The sequence below is a fragment of the Alexandromys fortis genome, unplaced genomic scaffold, assembly GCF_014885135.2.
Source record: "Alexandromys fortis isolate MF-2015 unplaced genomic scaffold, M_Fortis_MF-2015_v1.1 scaffold_200, whole genome shotgun sequence".
Lineage (NCBI taxonomy): Eukaryota > Metazoa > Chordata > Mammalia > Rodentia > Cricetidae > Alexandromys > Alexandromys fortis.
In genome coordinates, this window is record NW_026068148.1 from 2,447,048 (window position 1) to 2,458,630 (window position 11,583).

The 11,583-nt window shown below is 34.9% G+C and overlaps 1 protein-coding gene across 1 annotated transcript in view; it reads left to right on the forward strand.

Annotated features, from left to right (window-relative positions):
• Positions 1–11,583, forward strand: part of Ammecr1 (AMMECR nuclear protein 1) — a 123,395-nt gene that overhangs the window by 58,456 nt on the left and 53,356 nt on the right. Inside the window, exon 2 of the mRNA XM_050127188.1 lies at positions 6,921–7,031. Within this exon, the coding sequence (XP_049983145.1) occupies positions 6,921–7,031 (111 nt within the window). The remainder of the gene's footprint in view (positions 1–6,920; positions 7,032–11,583) is intronic.

Consider the following 11,583-nt stretch of genomic DNA (forward strand, 5'->3'; position numbering starts at 1 on the left):
TTTCAAACACTGCCTGGCCCAGCTAGGTCCAGTTTCTTATTGGCTAGCTCTTACATATTGTTCTAACCCATTTCTAATATTCTGTGTAGCCCATGAGCTGGCTTACCAGAGAGGATCTTAACCTGCGTCTGTCTGGAGTGGGAGCATCATGGCGACTCTCTCACTAAGCTTCTTTCTCCCAGAATTCTCTTCTGTTTTCTCCACCCACCTAAGGGTAGGCCTATCAAGGGGCCTAGGCAGTTTCTTTATTAATAAGAAATCACTCCCACATCAGCTCCCTTAACTAAGATATGTGCTTCCGTGCTCCCCTATCCATCCTTCCTTTATCCCAATCTTCCTGGTAATTTTTTGCATGCAAATTATATTTTGGTAAAAGTGATGTTTAAGAAGCAGTTTGGAAGAAAGATATCAATTCCATCTATAGAAACACTGCAGGCCCAGCAAGTCTAGCTCAATGATAGAGTGTTTACCTAACTTCTACGAGGGCTTTGGTTCAATTCCCAACGCCATACACACACACCTCCCTTGGGTTCAGTCCTCAACACCACACGTGCATGCACACACACATACATTCAACCTCTTATGTAGTTCATGGTAGAAGTTTTGGGGAGTTTCAACTGTTGTTTGAAAGGTAAAAGAAAGAAGGAGAGGACAACTATAGTGCCATTTGCCCGCTTTGTCCCTGGAATCTGCTTTTCTTCCCTCTAAAATGAGACAGTCTTGCTGATTTTCTGCTCTCAAGCTGTCTTTCCAGTTCTTGTCTTCTGCAAGAACATGCACTCCAAGGAAGAACCTTAAAATCCAAAGAGTTAACCTTGCTAAATCCAGAAAGCACATGAGAAACAAATGCATCAGTTTTATTACGGGGTCTTACTTATTAAGCTGACACAGTTCATCAGATCTCCATGGAATCAGAAAGAAGATAAAATCTAGGATGAAGAAGCTAAAATGATTTTCCAGCTCATTTTACATTAGCGTTTAAATTAATCAGCGTGTTTGTTTCCTATCTACTCCATTTCTCCTGAGTGGGCTCCACAGCAAGGACAAGATGGTTAAGTATAGATCATTAACCGAGGAGGTAAAATATAGATACAAAGTCCCATTCTTTAGTTGTTTCTGTTGTTTTCTTCAAAGTGTTGTGGCTTCCCTGATTGTGCTGCATACTCAGTCACAAGAAAGTGCCAAAGCAAAGTCCCATAAAAATCTTTAGTAGTAGAAAGAAATATGAGGAGACTATATCCATTAACTGTGTCCATTAATATTCTTTCTAAAACTTCTGGACCTAATTTTCTTAATTTTGTTCATGCCAAGACATATTCAGATGTCAATAATAAAGTCCCTTTTTGCTTGTTTTGTTTCATATTAAAATAACCCTTTTCATAGCAAAAGCTGAGTTGCAAGATTTAAAGCTCTTTGAGAAAAAGAGTAGGAAATTCAAATGGAAATTATTTCATTTTTGAAATCTGTAGTAACTTGTCGCCTAAAATTAGTGCATTAGATACGTAAGTAATAAAAGTTGTGGTGTGTTCCACTTGTCAGGAAAGAAGCCATAGCTAGTCCATTTTCAGAATGTTGCCGTGTATTAAATTCAGTACCCACTGCAATATAAATTAGGGAAAGAAAATATGTACAGGCATGTTATTTTTTCCAGTCTAGGTAATCATTCTTATCTAAATTGGACTGTAATAAAAAAATAAGACAGCCTGTCGACCTGAAACTGAATTTTTAAAGAGGTTTGCTGAAAATGGTTGAGTTAGCCTTGCTAATGGGAAGAAATGGGTCCCTCAGTTCAACAATTGGCAGAATCAGGGTAATCTAAAGCATGCATTTGATTGGGGTGACTATGTCAGTGTGATTAGACTTGATTATAAAGAGAATTCAGAACTTCCAGCTCTGTTAGACTTTACCTCTCCTTCCTCTGGCATTTTAGAAATATAGAAATGGGAGGGTGGAAGCATATAATGCTGTTACTATTTTATCTCTGTGAAAACTGAACCAAAAAAGTATTAGAATAAAGTAATTCTTGATTCTCAGTTTTAGATATTTATGCTCTTCTATACTATCCATGCTATCTAGCTATATTGCTTTAGTTTCTCAGACTACATACAGAGGTTGAAGGGAGAGTGTAGTATAAAGCTATGGTGTTTGTTTGGCTGCTGTTTAGTATATTTTCTTCTATAATAAAAATGGTGTGAACAAAAAAGTCTCAAATGCATTTGAATCTTACTGTTTCTCTCCCATCTCTTCCAGTTTAGCTTATTTTCTTTCATTTCCAGTCGCTCTGAGATTCAGGTTATCTGGAACCTAAGCATTATTCATTCCATAGTATAAATTGCATAATTAAATGATCAGATCCCATCCGTAGCTGAATAATTATTAAACACGTGTAAGTGGAAATTTTCATTCAGTGGACAGTTTGTGGAGAATAGACAGAAGGCCTAGATTTCATGATGGCTGCATAGATACAGGAGAACATGAAATGAGAAGGCATGGAGAGGTAGAAGGGGTGTTAGTAAGCCATCCTTGTGTTGGTAATCCATCGAGGATGAAATAGTAGGCTTTGCTCTGGGTTTCTAATAGGACCAGTTTGAAGACTTGTAAATTGGTGTTGATCTTTTCTTAGATCAGTGTGGGTTGTGTCCCATTGGGTTCAAACAACCTTTTCACAGTGGTCACCTAAAACCATTGGAAAACACAGACATTAACCTTGTGATTCATAACAGTAGCAAAATTGCAGTTATGAAGTAACAATAAACTTTTATGGTTGGGGTCACTACAACATGAAGAACTGTATTAAAGGGTCACAGCATTAGATAGGTTGAGAACCACTCTTGTAGATGGTCTGGCATTTCTACTGCATCCTGTCTTCTTTTCAGCTAATTTTGCACTGCCGAGAAGACGAGATGGAGGAATGGAAGGAGACCGGCCCTTCTGCTCATTTATATGGTGAACTGTGTAGACTCCATAGAATTTTCTTACCCTGTGGTAATTTACATGACAGCTGTACTCACTGTCTTGGAGATTGTGCCTCACCATGCTCACAGGAAATGGCGTGTGAGGACAACATAGCTTTCTATAAGCCTGGAAGACGGTTCTCAAAGAACTGAGGTTGATTATAACCTGGATCATGAGATTTTTAGCTCAAAAAGCTATAAGTAAAGTTTCTTTAAGCAATGTAGCGTATGATAATTATTATAGCAGCCATTGCTGACTAATTCAGGATGCAATAATATTCGGCATATTTTACACTCATGAAAACTGTAATTTATATGGCTTGGAAAGGAAGCACACAACTTCTCATTGAAATATGAAGAGAAATTTCTTAGTTTAGTGGTGGAAAGAAGGCACCATCATTTTTATTTTTACTTAAACTCCCTGGATCCTGGAGTTTAGTTGCATGGTATACAGAGCATAATTGGATTTTTGAACTAAGTTGCTGATGAGACCAAGGACATGACAATCATTATTTGGTGGTATAAGAAACAAACTAAGATACAGGGCTTTTCTCTTTTTCTTTTTATCTGCCTCTAAAATAAATATCTTGTTGAATGTCCGTAGTAAGTAGGCTTATATTATTGAGTTGCTGTTGTTACCTGTAAGCGTCATTCTAAACATAAGTGAGAGTTCACCATGGACTATGCTCTTTAAACTTAGCATTTTCTGTTTTTGCAGAGAGGTTGGCTTTGCACTACACTATTGTTAAGTAAATACATCTTTTTCGATGTCTCATGTAATTGTATTCCAGTCCTACAAACACATTTCCAATGTGTTGCGGCTTAAATCAATAGACCGTCTTAGAAGAGGGCATTGGAAGTGGCATGGAACCCGGAGAATCCTGTACAGATTTATATTGCTCTTTGTACCGTTATTGTTCCATAACAGCTACATTTCTGAGAGCCACTTTTGATCTGACACTACTGGCTGCCAATTGGCAGTGAGGATTCCCCTAGATTAGGTGGTTGTTTCCTGTTTCTATGTACAGGCTTAGGGAGATGGGGTTTACTTTCCTCCAAATGTTTCTCAACCTCCAAATGTTTCTCAGAACATACAGTACAAAATGTTCAGAAGTAGGATAATTCCTTTAAAAGCTACATCTGGTTACCCTTAGATAAATATTTCCATTAATATTTCAACTCATTTTTGATCCTTCTTGTAGTTTGTAGTATTTTTTTTCAATGTATGTAGGTGGCCTTAAACCATATGGCAAAAGCATTTTCCAAAAACATTCAGTCTTTGCCTTACTATGAACTATTTTCCTTTATTCCTTGTCATTGAATAGCTCCTCTCAGTAGGCTCAGAAACCCCCTTTTCCCTTTGATCTGATTCTGCTTATGCTGGTGCCTTAGCTTATGTACTTTGGCGAACTCATACATGTTTTAATACCATATTTAAGAATGAAATCACCTATTCATTTCCTCTGTTTGGAATGAAAATATGTTGTTACTATTTTTAGGTACTTCGCATTGAATGTTCCTGCAGGCATTGCCTGGATAGTGTCATTGCCATGCACATGATGCTACCTTTGGGCTCAGTGGTTTGTTGTGTATCTATTTTAAAATGCTCAACTGCCTAGATTCTTTTTTTCCCTATTAAGCGATGCTTTTAGACACTTTATTTTTAGGTCTGTGAGCACCTTTTTTTTTTGTAAAAAAAAAACAGATAAAAGATATTGGATGTATGTTTGTAAATGACATGTGAGAGACTCAGACATTTACAGAAAAACTTTCTAATGTCTATTAAAAGTCTGAATTCTTACATCTTCAAACATCTTAGTAGGGGTGTCATCCCCTCCCCTTTTTGACAGATGCTTTACTGCAATCTCAACTCTCAAAGTGGGTATTGCTTAGGGCAGGAAAAAATAGGAAATAACAGATAATTTTGCATCATCTACTTTACCTGTTATGAGAACTCTTAAGAACACATACTCAATAAGTCAAAAATCCAAAGAATGTTCCATCCGAAAGAGACCACAGCAAGTTATAAAGGCTGTTGTCAGGCTACCCATTCCCGGTACAAGTTTTTCAGATCCACATGCCTGGGTTATTGTGAAGTGCCTTTTCTTCCCAGGCTGCCTTGCAAAAATGCAATCTGTAGCACCCTTGGCCGTATATTAGCAGTTCCCCAAAGGATTAGCATAGCATAATAAATGACATACAATTTCCCCTACCATGTGGTTGAATCCCTCCCAAAATATTTCATCATTCAGAATAGTGTTCAGCATGTGTGGTTCTCCTGTCCTATGTATTTTGAGAATTTACTTGAGAAGATGTTATATTATTTTAAGAATGACGTGCATGTATTATAGTGGGGTAAATAATAGAAGTGGGGTGAATAATTGCTCTCATTTAAAGTGTTTTGTAAGAAATTCACTCCCATTTCTATGTTTTTTAAGTCACTGGTGATGAGAATATACAATGTTGGTCTGTTATTGAAAAGTCATCATGGTACTTGGGATGCATGGATTTACATAGATTATAGAATGACTAACTTCACTGTGTCAAAGCTATCAGAGGACCTGTCTTCTGTAGGGATATTGTCTAGTCAGTGTGATGAGAAAGAGTTGATGATGTTGCTGTCCATAGGAGTGGTTGCAGATGTAGACTCCACTAAGTTGGAAAATGGAAAAAATAAACAGGTTAAATTTATCTTAAAGAATGTATAAATCTTTAGATGCTAGTGTTTCTCCATAAGAGCTGAAAAGCAGAAAAAAAGTTGGGCTGTCCTTTTTGTATTTACTTTACTACCTTTAGTATAAGTCATCTGGTGCTTGAATGTCATTTTTGCCCTGATACTGCAGTAATGGTTTTCAGTGCTACTGAACATTGAGTTTGTGGAAGAAGTGAAATTGTCATAGTGTGCCCTGGTTTGTCTGTGGGATTTGTTTGGGACCTAGTCTGCTATTGTGCCTATCTGTCAGAACTTGCAATAATTTTAAATGTTTGAGGTGGATGGTTAAACGTCTTTAAGGGAAGATCTTGTTTCCCAAAGAACATTAATTTTAAAGTGAGAATGTTCTCTAATGCACTACTGAATAATGAGTAATATATAAAATATGGTATAGTCCCATAAAGTTAAATATTTTAGAAAGCAGAAATATATTATGCCACTATTATTGTGAATATTCATAGTAATACAGATCCTTTGGCCTGCGGTGTATTTATATTTATATTTTTGCAAAGTGTCCTAAAGTGTGTAGATTATATAATGTAATTTGAATTGCAGCATATTTTTCAGACTTAACCGTTTAAGGGTATTTGCTAGTTAATGTTTGCAGTTCACTTCACCTATCTGAACCATCCTGACTTTACTAGGGCAAACTGAAGATTATGAGGTCTGATGAAATGTTTTCCTATCCCTATTGCTTAATTTATGGCATTTTTGGCATGATTTATAATGCTTCTTTTCGTCTGCCTTGTGTTAGTTAGCTGTGACTGTGTCTGCCTCTGCGTTGATTTCCTGCAAACCTGTGTTTTCAGAAAAGCTGCTTGATTACCTATTACCAGTTTTCTAAATCAGACTTACAAATCAGTCAGTGATCTAGCTTTAAACAGAGAATTCTGCAGACATTGGTGATGAGTTAAAGCTCTGTTTTCAACATTACCAAGTTTGAGTACTTTATTTTACCATGTTTGGTCTTTAAACAAGAAGTTAATATCTTCAATCTGCAAAAATTGTTGATGAGGAATTATTGATGAGGATTAACAAAAATACTTCAGGAAAACATTAATATTCGTGCCTAATGTATAGAAGACATCTCAACACAATGTAGAAAACACTGTTACTGAGCTAAACCTTGAACCCCTTGAGGGCTTGTCTTTAGTCTTTATATCTCAGTCACCTAACCTAGCATATGGTAAATACTCAATAAACGCTGGCTTGGTTGAATTGACTGATTTACCCTATTTTATGTTCTGTTACAGCCCACTGTTTGTAACATGGAAGATTGGTCGAGACAAAAGATTGCGTGGATGCATAGGTACTTTTTCTGCCATGAATTTGCATTCAGGACTCAGGGAGTACACACTTACCAGGTGAAGACCAATTTTTGTTTCATTTACATCTACTTATAAAAAATTCTTACAATACTTGAACCTAATACTTTAATTCCTTTTCACTTACTAAATTATTGACATTCCTCTCTCCTTTCTTGTTAGTCTTTTTCCTTTTTGGTATCCAATTAACTTCTCTTAATAAAGTATTATTGCTATGTATTATTATATAAAATGCTCTGGTGACATATATCTTGTCATAGATTTTTAAAGTGATCTTTAGTTCTTCCAGCAGGCATCTTATTTTGTGTAACTGGAAAATGAATGACTAAATAAATGTCCATGAGTTACCAAAAGTATTATTTCTATCCCCTTTAGTCCTTTGAAAAAAGAGTGGTTTTTCCTTCATTTCATACATTTTGCTATACTTTTATGTGCTTTAAAACTTCAAAAGAAATCCTAGGAAAAAAAGTGATGTTAGAGCCCGGCACTGTAATCATTCACATTCACACTTCACCCTCAAGTTAATTGTAGCTTGCTTATTTTGTTTCCTCTAACACAATGAGAGAGTAATGAGTGCCTCATTACACTTCTTAAGACGTTGCTCTTAATTTCCCAACTCACAGAAAGCTATCTAACATACCATCTATTTTTTTTAAAACACAACTTCTAGCAAATTGTGTTCCAAAATTATTTCAGAAGAAGAAAATGTCTTAAATAATGAGCTATTATTAAAGGTATTTCCTGGTTTTGTTCATATTTTAGTGTGGCTCTTTGACACATGGTTGTAATCCACACAGTATTGGTACAATAAGAAATTGGTCCTTGCTAACTAACTATTGGTACTTGGGAGAAGTTGCCTAACTTCATGGGTAAAATAATAATTCTTGTATTTTTTCTATATATTCAGTATAGGTGTTAGAATGAAATAATTATTTTACTTCAGGATTAATGTAAAAATTTGTTTTCTTGCTGCAGAATTGTGTAAATTCAGACTTCTAACACCAGTTAATAAAAAAACCTGTAAGTTTAATAATCTCATGTTTGAAGGTATGTAATAGCTCATAGCTGCAAGGTTTTCTCAATGCATAGTGAATTGCAAGAAAAAAATATGCAGGAGGTTGGGAACACATTTATTGTTGTCTCTTCTTAACTGTGAGAAACTGGATGTTTGAACTTGATTAAACAGCACAAAGTTCGTGAGAGATAAAATATTTTTATTCCTGTATCTATCCATATGTTCATCCGTCCATCCACCCATCCATCCATCCATCCATCCATCCATCCATCCATCCATCTGTCCATCCATCTACCTATCTACCTACCTATCCTTTCTACTTAACCTATGTATGCATCTTCTATCTATCTATCTATCTATCTATCTATCTATCTATCTGTCTGTCTGTCTGTCTGTCTGTCTGTCTGTCTGTCTGTCCGTCCGTCCGTCCGTCCGTCCGTCCGTCCATCCATCCATCATATATATTCTGAAAAGAACTCCAGTTCACTAAAGAGTATTAATGCTACCCTTGAAATAAATATTTTTCAATATAAAATAAGATAGATTCATTCGGGGACTTAATCAGTTCTTTAAGTGACTACATTTTGAGGAAACAGGTACATATGAAATTGCTTGTTTACTACACGTAATGGATAATTTATTAGACTTTTCCCAAAGTAACTTGTTATGAGGCATACTGGCTCCTTGACATTTCCTGAGAAAGAAAGTTCTGTGCCAGGTGAACTTGGAAAACACCATCACCAGTTGATAAATGTAAAAAGCTCTCCTTGATTGCAGCAAGTTTCAGGCCCTTGTGTGTAAGCCTTGTTTTAAATCTAAAACTATATAATGCAGCATTTTCTAGACTACAGTTTATTTGACTACAGATCCCCTTTCTCCTTCTACTCCAGAGTCTTATGCTGTTAGAATTCCAAGAAATACAACGTTGTAAACACGAGCCTGTGATGAAATTTAAGTGTTATAAATTATCATTTTTATTTATATTTATATACACACAATTTATAGTATAGAGTTTCTTTGTGCTTTTAAGTGAAATTGTGGAAGAAACTCCATTATCAAATATTCCATACTTTAAAATCTTTTGTGATGGTGGCAGTAGTCACTGGTAACAACTTGATTTTTGCCTGGGAGATGAGAATATCCTACTCTTCTGTGCTGGTGAATTTTTTTACATTAATTTTTCACACAATTAAAAATGTGCTTTTGTGTACCTTTTTACTCTCGTTTTATGTGGTTGGTGGCTGGGAACATCCTGTTTACTTTTCAACCTTTTCCTTATATTTCTATACAGCTTCCTTAAATTGTATATAGTACATTAAAAAGGAATGTATGTATATATACTTACTTTGTGTTTTCTATATATACATATATGCATCTGGTTTGCTTCCCATTTTATGTGCAATATAATCTAATTAACATATTACAAATCATGTTATTTGAAAGATATAAACAAAAGAATTCTTATAAAAATTTAATGTGTTTAAATTCATTTTAAAATCACAAACTGTATGAATTCATTTTTAGAAGTTTTAATATTACAGTGCTTTATTGTCCCAAAAGCGTGCTTACATACCCACCCCTGTGTGTGTATGTGTGTTTGAATGTGTGAGTGTCTAGAGAAATGTATTTTGAATTGGTGTTTTTAAAGATAAATAATTTTTGGTTAATTAAATTTGTTATTTGACAGTCTTATATAATACATCCTGATCCTTACCCTACTTTCTTTATCTCTGGATCACTGTCCTTCCCTGCCTTCCCTACAGGTCTTTTCCCCACATCCATGTCTCTGTTTTGTTTATGACCCACTGAGTTTAACCTAGATTGTCTGTATGACCATGAGTTTGGAACTATGTATTGAAGCTTGGTGGCCTTACTAGTTGGTACATAACTGAAGACAATGACTCCTTCTCCCCTTGCATCCATCCTCAGGCAGGCGTCATTAAGCAGTGAGGTGCTGAACTGTCTCTCATCCTCGCCTGCCTCCAGCAGTGTGTTTCCTACATGCTATGCTGTTGTTAAGTTATTTCTGTGTTAGACATTTGTGCTTCTCTCATAATAACTCTTAGGTATTAATACCTAAATTTTTAGTGAGGAATTGGAGATTAAAGAATTTAAATAATTTACTCAGTCATGCACCTAGTGAATGGCAGAACTCAGATTCAAATTTAGGCCATGGACTGACTACATATTTTTCACTGTGACATATATACCCAAATCTCTGTCATGTGTTCCCTTAATGGAAACTTTCATTAAGTTAGATTAAAATAAGACCTTATAAACAGAAGTAAAATTACTATTCTGATTTTATTTCTAGCTTTATCATGAAAATAATGAACTCAAAATGTTACCATGAATTTAATAAGTCAGTAATCAATAATTTTTCAAAAATTCTAGTGAAGAGTTATGAATAAAGTTTATTTGAATTGTTATTATATAAAAGAAAAATGCTTATATAAATACTACTTTGAGATAGGAACTTGTAATTTTTGTTTGCATAGACTAGACTTCAAGAAGAACTCAGAATTTTTAAACATAGCAAATAATGATTCTTTTGGGAGTCTAGTCTCCACATCATAAAGTCCGCACCTCACAACCAAACAAATAGAATCAGGTGAACTTAGGGCTCTGGGAAGGTATTAACCAGGGAGCAAGTAGGGCAGTAGAATGATAACGCACTCTTTAATAACAGGTAGGTTAAAAATGAGAATATCTAGTTATTTGTTTTCTTCATCCATGATTAGGTAAACATTCAGTTTTACAGTTATACCTTTTCTTATTCTGGTAAAATGTAAATAAAATATTTTATAATTTTAAAATATACACTTTTGTGATCATAAATATTTTTCATGTTGTTGTGTAATCGTCACCACTGCTTATCTCCAGAACGGTTTAATCTTCCCCGTGGTAAGTGTCTACTTTTTGGCTATGGTGACTAATGCTGCAATAGAAATGGGCATGTTAAATACCTGAGTACTCCATTAGAAGATAGTTCTCTCGCATGACAGTCACATCGCTTCTTATAAGCCATTAATCTTTTCAAATAGTTCTTTAAAAATTACCGGTTTTTTTTAATGAAACATTTATCCTGGATTAAGTTTTGATTCATAAATGAAGTTTTTAATTCAAATTTTTCATCGTCAAAGTGTTTGCTTAATTGAAATTTTGACTTCTTTTAAATTGAAACAAGACTTTATAAATTGGCTGGTGATTTTCTCTCAATGATAGAAATACATAATTACAAAGTATGAAAACTTTGTGACAATTATGATGTGGGACTTGGAGGAAGACAACCTTTTCCTTCTCCTGGGAGGCTCATTTAGACAAAAGCAGGAAAGATATAGTGAGCAAGAAGTAGATATCGAGCTGAGAGTCACAGATAAACGTTCATAAAATACAGACTGGCGGTGAAGTACATGAGTTCCTTCTTTTGCAGTGCCTATACTTAATAGTCATTTGTGAATAAGGGTAGTCTATAGTGTGTACCATTTTTTAAACCAATAGCTTTAGTATTTATGTATATTTATAGCTTTTTTTAAAATATATCATTGCATTTTATTTATTTTTTTTTTAATTTAT